This window comes from Melitaea cinxia, chromosome 13, assembly GCF_905220565.1.
Source record: "Melitaea cinxia chromosome 13, ilMelCinx1.1, whole genome shotgun sequence".
Lineage (NCBI taxonomy): Eukaryota > Metazoa > Arthropoda > Insecta > Lepidoptera > Nymphalidae > Melitaea > Melitaea cinxia.
The window spans coordinates 4,107,268-4,123,569 of NC_059406.1; the positions used below are offsets into that span (position 1 = coordinate 4,107,268).

General features: G+C 31.2%; 1 protein-coding gene across 1 annotated transcript in view; it reads right to left on the minus strand.

Annotated features, from left to right (window-relative positions):
• Window positions 1–10,734, minus strand: part of LOC123659152 (26S proteasome non-ATPase regulatory subunit 10-like) — a 41,002-nt gene extending 30,268 nt beyond the window's left edge. The window contains exons 1-4 of the mRNA XM_045594406.1: window positions 10,606–10,734; window positions 9,846–9,944; window positions 8,043–8,141; window positions 2,832–3,029 (exon numbers count right to left, since the gene is read on the minus strand). Coding sequence (XP_045450362.1) covers window positions 2,832–3,029; window positions 8,043–8,141; window positions 9,846–9,944; window positions 10,606–10,734 — 525 coding nt within the window. The remainder of the gene's footprint in view (window positions 1–2,831; window positions 3,030–8,042; window positions 8,142–9,845; window positions 9,945–10,605) is intronic.
• Between the last annotated feature and the right edge of the window lie 5,568 nt (window positions 10,735–16,302).

Below are 16,302 nucleotides of genomic sequence, written 5' to 3' on the forward strand. Positions count from 1 at the left end.
AACAACGCATATTTGAATGTTATTGTTATTATGTTCACACTATAAAAATTACGCAATATAAGTAACTAAGCCGATAAACATAATTAAATGAATATAAGTAAACAAGACAATTTTAAAACAGCGCCATCTGTGAGATTTTTCTGTAGATATGAAATGTAAAGAAGAAACGGGTAAATGAATGTTATTTTAAAAGGTATAATCGTAGGTATTTTTGGTGCTGTATAGCGTTCACGCAGACGACGTCGCGGGCAGCAGCTAGTAAGCTATAAAAATATAAATTAAGACTTAAGGGCAATATTTTTACGGAAGAACAAACGATTTGGACTTCAAGGTATTTTGTTAGTAAAGAATCAACAATTTAAAATTAGATAAAGAAATTTTTTATATTAATAAATTGCGTTAACAACTTTTCTTAATGAATAATGACGAACTTTTGAGGAAAATACGCTGTTTTTTGTAGCGTTGGAAAATTACTAAAGTTATAAAATTCGAACATAAATTCTTAAACAATTTTTTTGATGAATTATTAGTATCAGGCGTTACAGACATTTGAGTTTAATATTTTATCCCAGATTCTTTTTTTGCAGAATATTCAATATATTATAACATTTGTAATATCTTAATAAATATCTAAGTTTTCTCTAAAAAAGTTATTCCCACATAATGTTTATTTTTGGACAAAAGTATTGATTATAATCTGACTATTTCATCTCTATGGAACGGATTGTCAGAGTGTAGTTCGTAGAGGTTTGTAGAAGAGGAGTGATGAGAGTATTGTAGTGCTAAACGCATCCTAGAGTTAGCTACGCTGTATCATACTAGTAGGTACTATACTTATTGCATAATTTTATAGTAATACTTTATATGCCCCATAATTCTAATATTTTCGTTAGCAAAATTAAATTATACATATTATTATATTGTGTTTATTAAATTCATCATCGTTACTATAAGATTTAATTAATTTCTTTAATAAAAATATTATTACAACTTTCTTTGTTGTACTGGATGAGTAATTTCGTATTTGACTCGCGGCAAAATTCTACATTATTTCGAAACCTATTTTCAATTTTTTTTCTACAATCTTAGTTTTTTTCTCAGACTGAAAAAAATTTCTACTTTACAAAAAATTTGTGTGAACATTTGTATTGTGAGGTGGATCGTAACCGTCATTATGATTGATCTGACTGTCTGACAATATTACGTTATTTATCTCGGCTAACAATCGTGTTTGTTAGTTTTTATGTCAAGGACTGGTTTTGCGTCGTTTTAGCGATAAAAATACTGAGTATAATAAACTTATTTTATTTGATATTAATTTTCTTGAAATTATGTTAATATTTATTTCACGTCGTACATATTTACTTACTGTAAAGTATTTAAAATCATACAATTAGTAATATAATATTTCTATAACGGTAAAATTTTGCTTGTAGTATTTTTTATTTATATTACCTTATTTAAAGTTTGTCTTAACACCAAAAAATTAACCTCTAATGATTTTCGTTTGTTGTTCTCAACAATCAAGCCTATGTAGGTATTCGATTTATAATTTAGTAGCATCACCCATCGTTTTTTTTTTCTCGTAGTCATAAACTGTATATTCAATAAATTAATTACTTTTTAAAGCAAAACTTAAACATAACAATTTTGATGTGGATGGTAAATTCAATTAAGATTGAGTTAATAAATTAGCTTCAAAGATAAAATAAATATAATTTATTTAAAATGAATAATTATTATATAATTATATGTATGAAATGAATAACTATTTTACTGTTATTGTTTACATATTGCTTTCTAATGTTTACACGAATTTCATTCACTATAATGAAACAACTTTTTCGGATTTTATCGCGACTTATTATGTTTTTAGATGCCCGACGTTTCGGATACTTTACAGCAACCATGGTTACGGGAGAACATATCTCTTATTTTTTAGTTTATCTAATTAATAAAATTAGTAAATACTGAGAAATGAATTAATTTAGCATAGTATTAAGTATTTTCATTCGAGCGAATAAAAAATGTGTAGTGGGAGATTCGGACTAGAGACGATCTTAACCCATAAATTATTTTATTCTTTAGTATATTAAAAAGCAAATCACGAATGGGTTGGCTAAAAGAGACCAGTGTTTGTACTAAATGATGATAACACTTCTCATGAAATTTTAAGTGCCAAAAGCAACCATATCTAGGTTACTTATACCTCTTAAGCGTCTTAATGTTAATTTAAATAATTCATATCGATCTTTTCGTATACGCGAGTTCAAATCGTTCTGTGAAGTCTGTGTTTGGCGAGGCAACGTCCAACAAATTAATGTAAGTATTTCTATTGGAACGAGGTTCCTTACGGCAGGCTTGACATTTGGCTGGGCGACCGAACTGAAAAAATGTGATACTAAAACCGTAAGAAAAATATATAACGGAAGTGACGTAATATCAGTCACACGACTGTATAATATGACGTTTGTAAAACTAAAATATTACTAGTAAACTTTTTTAAAATTATTTATGTAAAATAAATAAAGACACAGGTTTTTTTATTTCACTTATTAGTTTGAATTATTATTATTATTTTGTTTGATTTATTTTATTTTACGGTATTTGTTATTATCTAAAATACTAAATTTCCTAAATACTTTTATGTACTTTATTGAAAACCAATCAACAATAAAAAAAAAAAGCAAGAACTAGATAATAGATATAAAATTCAACATTTTTTTTAATTGTGTTGCTTCTATACTATCTGAAGGACCTTCATTCCTACCTGGTGTCCCATGACACCACATAATTTTATTATGTATAAAAATCATATATAATTATCTCACCTTATTCACAGCGTCTATGTAGGCTCCCTTATCTAGCAGCAGTTCAACGACCGCAGTGTACCCGGCCCGAGCGGCGAGGGCAAGCGGTGCGTCCCCCGCCGCGTCACACCCTTGCACTCTAGCGCCGAGGGATATCCCGTAGGCCGCCACTTCCTTGGAACCTCGAGCGCACGCGCATTGTAGAATGTCATTGTTTTTCTAATAAAATAATTTTCTTCAGTAAATTCAATTACTTATTTAAAGCAGTAACATGTAAAATTACGTACATTGAAGATATTTTGAAAATTTTCTTTGGAGACTGTGATCGATACTGAAGTCAAAAATGTATTTTTTTTTATTTTTTTATATCTATCTCTCTGCATGGCAACAAATCATGCTGAAACCACTACTTGGATTTGCCTGAAACTCGGTATGATGATAGTCCATACTGCGAGTCCATACTCCTTTTATCCCAAAATTTGGCGTGATTCACTAGGGAGAAACGAAAAACCGGCGCACTTGTAACTCAGTCCAATTTTTCATTAAAGTAATCTTAAAAATCTTAAAAATATATCAAAAAATGACCAAGATATATTTTAAATTTTACCTTTTAGGTTTATGTATGAAAAAAAATGTTTATTTATCTGGAAGCTTTAATATCAAGTTTTACTAAAATATTTTTATTAGTGTTATAAAGCGTGATTGATGAGGAAAGTCACAAACACGGAGCAGATCGTCTGATGAAAAATTGTATAATGTTCGCATTAATTATTTCAATCTGAAATGTGTACATAATTTATGTAAGCTTGTTACGGCTATGAACTCAATTATAATAATTAATTATACAGTTACGTATTTAGTACTTTATCGCAAAAGTTTTATTTAGTATTTAAAATAAATATACAACAATACACAAAAACAATACAAAAAAAGCCGACCGATGGTGGGATAACCATCCAACTGCTGGCCTTGAAATACACAGGCCGAAGACGGGCAGTAACATCTTCGGTGCGACAAAGACAGCCCTGCGGTCACCAACCCGCGCTTGCCCAGCGTGGTGACTATGGGCAACACACATGAGTTCGCGCCATTTTTGGCGCGAACTTGTGGAGGCCTATGTCCAGCAGTGAACTGCGATAGGCTGAAGTGAGTGATACAACAATACACTATGTTTTACTAGATGACATTTTATTATTAGGTTTTATTTTTTTCTCGTTTTTTACAACAAAACATCTCTATGTAAACGAGGAGCAAACAAGGCGTACTGAATATCTAAACGATTTCTCAGATGTGTTGATCCAGAGAAACATATTAACAAATATATTAGCTTCATAATATCAATAGTATTTTACTGGTTGCTGATGAAGCTATTAGACGTATAACTATATTGTATAGATGAAAGTTTTTGAAACATTTTTCTTTTCCACCATAAAACTTTAGTTGCTGGATATTTTCTCCGCTCTGCTCTGGCCACTTACTCACTACAAGAACACAGCACTAGTTGAGAGTAGTGTTATTTAGCTGTAATTTTCTATAAGGTTAAGGAACTTCCCCAGTCAGGCTGCTCTGCCTCCTGAGCAGGATATTTCCTGCTGTAACCTACTTCAATAATAAATTATAGTAGTGTATCAGTAAGTTATGTTTTAGACAAAGTTTATCAACAATAAGTGACAGAGACCCTAATAGATTATGACACATCCGCTCAAAAGCCGTAAAATTTGATGAGGCATAACGTATTCATAACCTTAATAAAATTATACAAAACGGGGAGCTTCAGTCATAATGTAGCGTCACATTTATTGTATAATGTTATACCTATCATATCTAATATATAAAATTCTCGTGTCGCGGTGTTTGTAGTTAAACTCCTCCGAAACTGCTTGACCGATTCTCATGAAATTTTGTGTGCATATTGGGTAGGTCTGAGAATCGAACAACATTCATTTTTCATCCCCCTAAATGTTAAGGGTAGTCTTAAGTCTGAGGGTAGTTTTTTTATTGTGATTTGACGTTGAAAAATACATAGAACCCTTAATTTTCACCCTTCTACCACCAACCCCTATTTTTAAATAGCGTTTAGCGGCAAGACAACGTTTGCCGAGTCTTTCTATAATGTCTTTAAGTTTTATATTAACTCCTCAAGGAAACTTTTTGTGTGCAATTAAAGCGGAGCCACTTAAATTACAAAAATCTATTATTGAATTTATTTTAATTGATGTACAAGCGTTATTAAAAATGCGAATAAATAGTTTAAAGTAATTTGTAGGATTGCACATAGTACGAGTCCAAAACGATGATCAAAATTATAACGTTCTTTATTTTAAAATAAAAACTACAATTGCTAATAGCAAAGGACTATTTAAAAAATAATGGACTTTAACGTATATCTTCTGAAACTTTTTACTAAATATATATATATAAATTGGTATATTATACTAGCTGAAGCCGTTCATCCACGTATCATGCCTTCCCTTGCCTATAAGATACTCCAGTTTCAGATAAGCTGAACTTACGTTCACGTTATTTACGTATAACAAGCGCAAACGTTAAGTAAAGTTGGTATAGATTTAACTAAAGGTTGCTTTACCCATGGGTAACATACGTTGCGTGTTCACGTGCGAGGAATGTTGTTGTAGTGTTGTTGTTTTAGCTCAAGAAAATCGTACACCGAATTTGTAAAAATATATAAAATTGGAGTGTCTGTTTGTAATATTAAAATAACCGCTTTTTACTAAATGCCTGTGGATGGATACACGTTACATATACCAAAATAACATTTTTTACAATTTTTGTCCGTCTGTCTGTCTCTTTGTTCCGTCTAATCTCTGAAACGGCTGGAACGATTTTGAGCTGGCTTTTACTGGCCGATAGCCGATATAATAAGGAGTAACTTAGGCTACTTTTATTTCAGAAATTTATTTATTTTATAACTCCGAACTGAACAATAACTTTTTTGTTAAATTCCACACGGATGAAGTCGCGGTGATAGTTTGTATTGTATATAAAGAATTTTTACAATAAAGCTAATACGAAAAACTGAAAATAAATAATAAACGTACGTTCAGCTCATCTGTAAAAGTTCTGTTACATTTCAGGTTTCAAGTTACACCCGTATATACTCGTAGATAAAAGGGATGGCTCACTAACAGAATGAGATTAAGCCTTAAAGAATTACAACTAAGTTCAAGACGTTTTGAAAATACCAAATCTTCGATCTCGAGACCTAGACCTGCGCAACACGGTTGCCTGGTAGAGATCGCTTTTTAGCGATAAGGCCGCCTGTTATACAAAGCTAAGACTATGTTGTGAATCTACATATATAGTATTTTTCTTTAGTGTACAATAAATAATATTTATTATTGTTACTATGGAATGCCATTCCGCAGGATATACGTCAAGCGCACACTTTTTCAAATTGAAATTTTAAGCGTCGAGTCAAAATACAATATTTATCTGCGTAAATTTAATTATTATGTTTTATGTATTGCTTTGTTGTATAATTATTTATTTTTATATGAAAGCTGTATGTATATATCTTTTTGTACGTATTTTGAGTTATTTGAATTTAATTCACCTATTTCATTTACGAGTACTGTAGATAATATGTAGTTTATATAAATCATTTTCATAATTTATTGCTTATTTTATCAACATTCTATTTTCTCTATTTGTTGGAGGTTGTTTGTGAGAGATTAACATCTTTAGGCGCATGAGGGTGAAATTTATACGGATGAAACGGCAACGTTTTGATGAAACGGCAACGTTTTGATGAAACGGGAACGTTTTTGTCGATGGCGCTGGAACGAAAATCTAAAGCTTTAGATTTGTATAAATATATCATAAAGAAGTTTCACTTCTAACATGAGCACTTTGTACGCACTCACATTTTTTTAAGTTAGAATATTGTTATTTTCTTTAGGCAATTCCAAAGGTGCAATAAAGTGTTATATAAAGAAATAAGTACACACGTGGTCTTTTGTACTCAAGGTTGTGGTGTTGAGTATCGGGATAAAAAGTATCCAATCTTCTGGTTCGTACTTATGAACTCAATTATGCTCATTTAGTTACATCTAAATTCATTCTGACTGACGCAAACAACAAAAACACATAAAATAGAAAAAAAATGGATTCAGTATCAATCTTATAAATCCGCCCTTAAAAGCTTCAGCCTGCAATATCCCACTGCTGGGCATAGGCTTCTTTCTCCATGTAGGAGAAGGATCGGAGTTTAATCCACCACGCTGCTCCAATGCGGGTTGGTGGATATATTCCCTACTATGAGTAACAGGCAGGAGATGCTGGGGAGACCCACAAGGACTGCACAAACACCCAGACCATGGCAAACACCTGTATGGCCATTACAAATGTTTGTCATGTGCGGGGATTGAACCCACAACCGCGAGCGCAATAGCCACAAACCAGTTCTGTGACATTTGCGCCAATGCGTCGTCAAGAAATATAAATCCGGCCTTAATTTTCTTTAAATATCTGCAGTGCCTAGAACTGGGACCGTTAGTATTTTTTTAAATATAGGTATATGTATTCAATACGCGAGCACAGCTAGTTAATAATATATCCAAAATGGAAGCAATTAAAAAGAGCAAGAAAAAATAACATTAACAAACTCACTTACACGTTTAATTACACGTTTGTTTTTTATACAATTTTGTACCAAACATTAAAATAATTAGGATGGTAAAAATAATCTTAATATAAGTAATAGATTTATGTAATAAGATTTGAACTACTTCATGAATACTTTAGGATTCATATAATAGCTCTTTTTTGTAGGTCGTTTAAAAAAGTAACAATTCATTTACACATGATATTTATTTTTAATTAATCCGAAGTTTTATTTTACATCAGAACATCGTAATTTATTTATTTTATGTTAGCTTATATAAAAAAAAAACTTAATTGTACCTCGATAACGTAACAAATTTCGAATTTTGAATAAATGTAAATGTCCAAAATATTACGAAATTTCAAATTTTCTAGTTGTAATTGACGTTTTAAAATTTGTCTTTTATTTTATTTTTAACTCGGGTAAAATTTGTATTTATAATGGACATTTAATTGTAAATACAAAAAAAAAACAACTTTGAAATCCACTTATTGCCAACGATTAATTCTTTATAAATTACTAAATATTTTAATTTGTGGTTAGTTTTTTTTGATTTCTAGTAAAAAAATTAAAGAATTTCGTTGGTGTAAAGTACTAGGACAACATACTTTGTTAGTAGCTGCAAGACAAGCGCCCGCTTTGACGAGAGCTTGTACAGCGTTGAGATGTCCGTGCCACGCTGCCATCAGCAAGGGCCTCATTCCAAACTGCAAATATATTTTAGCCATATGAAATAGGAACTTTAAAAAAAATTAAAGAAAATACATGCATAATACATACAATAATCTTTTTTACTGGTTGCTATAAACATATACATTATATACCTACCTACATACTTATTTTAAAGGTTCCGATAATGTTAATTACATATTAAACTAATAAATAATAAATCTTATAAAGAACTGTCAATACAGGACTTTCTGTGTACTGTTAAAACTTTTAATGACAAACTCTGATTCATTACTGGACATTTCCATAGCGGTAATGAAGCAGTTCGTCCTAATCTATATATATATATATTATATATATATATATTAACATGTATATATATATATATGTATGTGTGTATGTATGTTGTATATATATATATATTTCCAGCTATATACATGGCGTAGAGACTTGAAATTTGGTAGTAATATTCCTTTTGCCGAGTAGAGGTCACCTAAGAACGGATTTTAAGAAATTCCACCCACAAGAATAAGGTTGCGGGGGCGTTAACGATGGAAATTTTCCGACTTTATAGCTCCTATCGACTCCAAATTTGGTAGGAATCTCCTATGTGATGTAGAAATGATCAATGAGCGGATTTTATGATAACTCATCCCTAATAAGGATTGCGGGGGTGAGCGTTAACAATGAAAATTATAGAGTGGTCGAGAGCAAGCTCTCTGAGTAGTCTGGTAGTTCTATAATCTATTCATATTATATACATTTTATCTCAAGCTCAAATGAATATAAAAAAATATTATTGATTGAAAGAACTCAACGTTTCTCAAACTTTCATTTCACTATTTTTTTATTATCATCATCATCATTTCAGCCTATCGCAGTCCACTGTTGGTCATAGGCCTACACAAGGTCGCGCCAATAATGGCGGGAACTCATATGTGTTGCCCATACTCACCACGGGACCCGGTTTTAATTGATACGTAGATAGCTGGAGATCTAGAATTAATACATGACATGACGAGACATGACGAGAGATGAATTTTAAGTTATTAAATATTATATGTTGTTTTTGATAGAGTTCATTAACTGCCCTCTTCAAAAATCTTTTATATACAATTTTGTTCCATGTTCATGAAAACTGTTCTCAGCGACATTTGGCCGCAGTTTACTTAAGATTTGATCCCGTAGAAAATTTTTTAGTGCCACTTAGGGCGACGCGATTCTGATGTTATAAAATTTTATTAGAACATCGAATATAGACGAATTTTTGTAAACAAAATGTAAGTTTCTTTATTTAATAAAAAAAGATATGATAAAGTTAAAATACATTATATTATCCAATATTCGTTAGTCTCAATGACAAATATATTATGTGTATAGTTTTGTACGTATAATAAATTGTTAAATTAATAAATAAGAAATATTACATTGTTATCTCGTTTATAAGTGACAATATTAACTCATCGAAGGTTATGTGCTACAACACTATTACTATTTATAGTAAAATTGTTATTGACATTTTAAAAGTAGATTGAGTACACAAAATACTCATAAAATAAGCGTAAAGTTTCTATTTACGGCTTGATGTACATTATTTTTGTGTCGGAGTCCAGTCAATGTCATTTCAGCGCTATTAAACTTTTTTCTTTTTTAGATTCGTGATATAAGATAAAACGTGTAGTTATTGTTCCTATAATCACTGGGCAGGCACACTTTGTTGTGTGAGCTTGTTTAAGTGTTACCTTGTCTACCGCCTCAATGTCGCATTTTGCTTCTATCAGTAAATTAATTATTTCGACGTTTCCTCGACTCGCCGCCCAATGGATCGGAGCTCGGCCGTACTGTGAATAAAACATTACTTTATGAAACAATAACTTTTATTTTAATATTTCTTAAGTTCATTCGATGCTTTCTGATTAAAAAATCATGACAGGTATAATACAATTTAATATTATATAATAAAAATAGACCTAATATGTAGTACTCTATGTAGAAAACATTTTGGTGTTCTTAAGGCACTAAAGAATCTTGAATCTTGAGAAGTTGAATTTTCTTTTAAAGTAGGGTTAAGTTTATTATTTATTTATTTATTTATTTACAGAAGAAAAAAAGATACAATTTATGTGATAAACAGTGCAGCAAAAACAATAAATAGTTTAACAGTGCACTGTGTAATAGTTTAACAGTGCACTGTGTAACTTATGCACAGTAACCGGCTGTTGCACTAGCTGTCGTGGGTTCGAACCCTGTATGCAACATGTAGTAGGTACTGTGCTGTACTTGTCGTTGCCTATTCATTCGTGTTTGTGCTGTACCTATGTATTTCTGGAAATGCGACACAGTGGTAAATTTTACGGAGTAACATTATTTGTGAGATGTTTTATTATTAAATTTTGCGTGTGAATAATATGTAGCGCCAGCCGTCATACGATTGAACAATAACTAGGGTACGATTCACGCGTTTTAGCCATTGGACAATCTTGTTTATTTTAGGTACTTTACATTATTCCTGCAATTGACATCTGTTGGTCTTCTTAAAGCCTCTCGAACTGCTTCTGGTTCGTTCTTGATCACTGCTTCGTGTAAGAGCAGATCGTTCTGTTGAACTCGTGAACGGCCTTCTGAAGCCATCTATAACAAATGTAAAATTCGACGTTTATATTTTTATGCATTTTTATAGTTTGTGTATTTTGACAAAAAAAAAATTTACGTATATCGTATTCGTAAAATTCACAAGAGCTCGTGCTAAAGTAGATCAAAATATTTAAAAGTAAAAAATATAAGCAAAAAATAAATAAATAAAATAAAAAATTAGGATGAAATAAATCTTATCTAGAAAACGGAAAAATGTAGAACAAAGGTTCTTTTCTTTTTTTTTAACTGACCTACTCTCACCCGGTAAATTTGGGGACCGTTGGGATCTTTAAAAAAAATATATCACCAAATGTATTGCTTGCGTTTAGATCAAGAAAAGCTGGAAAATTTGGGCAAATTTTTTTAACCTACTACAAAATAGGAGAAGTTTCTAATTCGTCTGTATTTTTTATCTTTTTTTTCTACCTACGTTTTGTTGTCTCATGTTTTTTACTTGCTGATAACACACATAAAAAATTACACTCAAATCGAGAACTTCCTCTTTTTTTGAAGTCGGTTAAAAAGTAACGATTATTTCAATCTGACGTGTTGTCACATAATTTAGCTTTGAAAACCTCTTTATTACGTTAGTTGTGGATCTCATTACTTTTATTTCTAAATATAAGTCGTCTTTGGTGCGACAAAGCCAGCCCTGCGGTCACCAACCCACCTGCCCAGCGTGGTGACTATGGGCAAAACACATGAGTTCACGCCATTTTTGACGCGAACATGTGGAGGTCTATGTCCAGCTGTGGACTGTATCAGGCTGAAGTGATGATGATGATGAGTGATGAAATATAAGTACAAGTAGGTATCTAGTTGTTTAATAAAGATCTGGTTGGTATTTGAATTATTACAGTTTAAGCTGTATATTTAAGTAAAAAAAGATGAATTGACTAAAATTTACGGTTAAAATCTCAAAGGTCATAAAAGTCAAACATTAGCGGAACCCAAGCTGTCAACATAATACAGTTTATTTACTGAAACCTTTGGAACGCAGGTTGTAGGTACACACAGTTACGAATTGTGAAAGATTAGGATTTTTTGCATGACTTTAATTTACAACGTCCGATGGTTATTGTTGTATGGTTGTGTCGAAAGTTCTATTCAAAAATACATTTTCGATCGTATCGTTCGAGCGTAGAGATCCCCCGATGGTAAGCACCACCGGGTGATCCGTACGCTTGTTTGCCGATCTTGTTGTATATAAAATGAGTGTAGGTAGTGAGAGAAACGTGTTTATGATGTGTTATGTAATTTTCTTAATAAATGTTCTCACTGGGAAAGTTTGTATTTCGAATCGTCATTTTTCGGCCCTAATTTATTTAATGTACCTACATAACGTCAAGATGAAGTTGTTGTAAGAGAAGTTCAGGAAACTTTGAGGTTTATATTTTAACTAATCTACATGGCAGCGTAAATCCTGACTTTGTAAAATCTTGTTTTGACAGTGATTATATTGAGTGTGTGTATATTAAGTTTTTTTTTAATAATCGGACAAATATTTAACTAAAAAATTTATAAATAATCAAATGTTATTTCAATATTAAAATCACCATCAAAAGTGGACAATTTGGAAATTTTAATACAACAGCTAAATTACCAAATTGTGTTTCATTATTATTTATTTTCTAAGTTCGTTATTAAAATAATATAATAATAAAAATAAATATAATAATCTTAGCTAATACATAAAGTAAGACACACTGAAAACACTGAAGTAAACAATTATTTTTCATTTCAAATCTATATATACTTATAAAAATCAATTGCTGTTCGTTAGTTTTGCTAAAACTCGAGAATGGCTGAACGGATTTATCTTATCTTGGTCTTGAAATATTCGTGGAGGTCTAGGGAAGGTTTAAAAAGTGAGGAAAATTCGAATAATTGCCGGGAAAACCTTAAAACAGCCCTTTTTTCCCATAGAAACGTTTTCTAAATAAAAATGTAGAGTCATTTTGAACTTTATTGCTATTCAACAAAGTTCATGTTAAATAGGGCGCATTTTACGTAAGTTATTAATGATTAAATTGATCTTATTCGTAGACCGCATTTTAATTTAATTTACATACAGTAAAAATGATATTAACTAGCTATTTCACATTACCTATAATATTATTGCGGGGGCGTTAACAATGTAAAATTTCCGTTTTTAAACTATCGACTCCAAATTTGGTACGAATCTCCTATATGTGATGTAGAAATGATCGATGAGCGGATTTTAGGATACCTCATGCCCAATAAGGATTACGGGGCCGGGCGTTAACAATGAAAAATTTAAATGTATGTAACTCCGAAACTACTAAACCAATTTTTATCAAATTTTTTAAGCATTTGTAATTTGGTCCAACTTGGGAGATAGGGTAGTTTTTATCTTAATTGGACCCGTTAGGTGGCGCTGCTATCGGTATGTAAGCTTGATAGCTTACATACCGATATTGGTATACCCATATATTACCATTTGGTAGCTGTTTTCCGGGCAGGACAACGTTTGCCGGATCCGCTAGTCTATAGATATTTATTCACAATACACACTTTCAACTACATTGAATACGCTATCCCACTAATCACTTGTACGCCACTTATCGAGCAGCAACGCTACTCACACAGTAATTAAACAATAACTGCTTCTTTACAACTTACGAATTATCATATTTACGAGTATAAGACAACAATCCCGTCAATACATGATATAGATGGCAACTGACCAATCAAAAAATTTGTATTAACTATTCGGAAGATGGTGTCTCCGTCTTTATGCTCTTCCGGTACTTCAACAAATAATAATCAGAATAAGAACGGTGCAATCACTACATAGTGTAAAACTAAGTCGCTTTCTCTGTCCTTATGTATGCTTAAATCTTTAAAACCACGCAACGGATTTTGATGCGTTTTTTTTTTACTAGATAGTGTGATTGAAGAAGAAGGCTTATATGTATAATACATGCATAATATAGTAGAGGAATACTGGTAGCTTTTGCAACCGTGCGAAGCCGGGGCGGGTTGCTAGTCTTATAAAATTATTAGCAGCTCACATTTAAATTAATAAGTATAAACCATTCGATAGATGGCGTCACCATCTTTGTACTGTTCCGGTATTAAACGAATAAACAATAAGACTAATATAAATTCAAAATGCAATATTTTAATAATTGTTAGAATTACAAATTTAAATGCTAACAATAAGTATTGATACATAAGTTTTTAATTAGAAACTAATATATCTATTTGTATATACTTATACTTGTCCTAACTAATATATCTATTTGTATGTACTTATGCTTGTTCTGGTTTACATTTTTTACATAGTAACAACAAAACAAAAAATATGAAAAAATACATTTTCAATCTACAAACTGTGTACAACTCAATCATCAATCACCCCAGTGTAGTTATATTTGCATGATGCCAAAATAAAATCTCGCATGTACTGAACTGTACGCACTAGTACAGATCAATCATGCGTAGCCTCCACGCGTCGACGGCCTCCGTCAAAATAAATATTGATATTCACATATACCCTCTGTAAAAACAATATCGACCTTTATACAGGAAATTTGAATATGTCGATATTCTCTTTAGATATCCTCTCTATCATATGGAAATTAGGTATTGTTTTTGTTTGCATACCTAAATTATAAAAACCGAAATATTAAATCTTACTATAATATTGTAATATTTTTATAATTTTAGCTGTAAATGAAAAATTTATATGTTTAATTAATTTAATATTTTTTTACATTGATATTAAAATAAAATAGGCCTCAATATTATGTAGATGTAAAAGGCTTGTTTGTAATTGTAACTTTTAATCATATAAACATTTATACGGTTACTATACTTTAGTTTATATGCTGTAGAGTGCTTTTATGAAATAGTAATTGGTGGAAACTTTGCTGGATTTTGTAAAATTAATTTGTGTTAATATATTTCATTATGTATATCTGTTTGTTTCCCAAATATCAAATAAATAAATAAATAAATACAAAATTAAAACATGTTACGTTTCAGCAATAAACAAACATTTACTTCTTTCTCGCTCTTTTAACTTTCGTTCGCAATTTTTAAATGTTAACTGAATGGAAATTTTTCTGTAACTAAAATTTTCAAAATTAATAAGAAAAATAAAAAATTTCATCATACACGATTTATATCATAATTATTGAAAAATCATTTAACTGTAAAAGTTTTGCCAACCCGATGTCGAGCAGCGTGGAGAATTAAAATTTCCAATCCTTCTGATGGATGAAGGGGCCCATAATATTCCCAGCAGTGGGGTGAATCGTGATAAAAAAATTGTAATGTAAATGTACAAAATATATAAAACAAAATAATTTTTCATTAGAAGCGGATGTATAGATTATTTAATTAAATCCAATCTAATCAACCCATCCCACATCTTAACTTATTGTTGGAGAAACACATTAGGGTATGACTAACGAGCTCCTAGTAAAGTCACATTTGGTCGTAGTTAAGTAAAGTGTTACAAAACACACCCACTGGAATTCCGCCAATTAAGCTTATATATGCTATTAAGTATTAAATTTCGCTCTGCCTTACTATTTAAATACTTTTCTTTGATTTAAAAAATTGAGACTAATAATTCTTGTATTAACCTTCCTATACTCGCGCCAATTTTTGTAATACCTATACTCGCGCACGGTGTCACAGACCGATAGTTCTACGCCTACAACATATTTTTTTTATTATGGAGCTAAATAAAGGACTATTAATATTTCAAAGTTAAGGATATAATGAAACAAAATAGTATAAATAATACTTAATTTATTCATTATTTTACTGACTTTCAGTCTATCATAAATCAGTCTTCGAATTTGAGATATTTTTCTTAAGTACTAGGAAAACAAAAATAAAATCTGTACTTCTTTTTAAAAACAAAATAAACATCTAAATAGTAGTAAACAACATATCAGAGGACATGTTTATCTTTGTTTGACTTAGTTTTGACCCTCACCATAACAGTCTTGGCATACGGTTAGAGCATGTTCCAAACAAAAGTATTTTTTGCAAGAGGCGTAGTTGTATCGTGTCTTGCGTTTTGTTTTGGATGAGCAGTATCCACAACTACCAATTTTATTATTGTTAGATGTTGCTGAAGACTCAGGTCCACCTAATTTACATATTACGGCGAGCCTGGACCTTATGGTTCTCGGCAAGGATGTAGTGAGAGCTCGACGTCTAAGTTTCGGATTGATCAGATTGTATGCTAAGCCGTCAAGAAAGATCCTACGGCTAATTTTCTTGGTAGGGTTGTTATTTAGGTATGTTGTAAACGTAATTATACCCGCTACATTCATTAAACTAAAAAATACCACCATTGGCCATCTATACGACACATCTGTTTTAAAAAAGACTACCATTTAGACGACCGTTTTTTTTTTACTCCAGCAAACAGTAACTAAAATGTCTAAAAAAGCTTCCATTTCAATGTTGTCTCTATTGGTACAGCCTCTCTCTTGTGAAGTTTGGTTTTAATCAGAACTCAATTCATCCAGCAGCAATCTGATTCGATCAACGTCCATTTTGATATAAATTATAATCTAA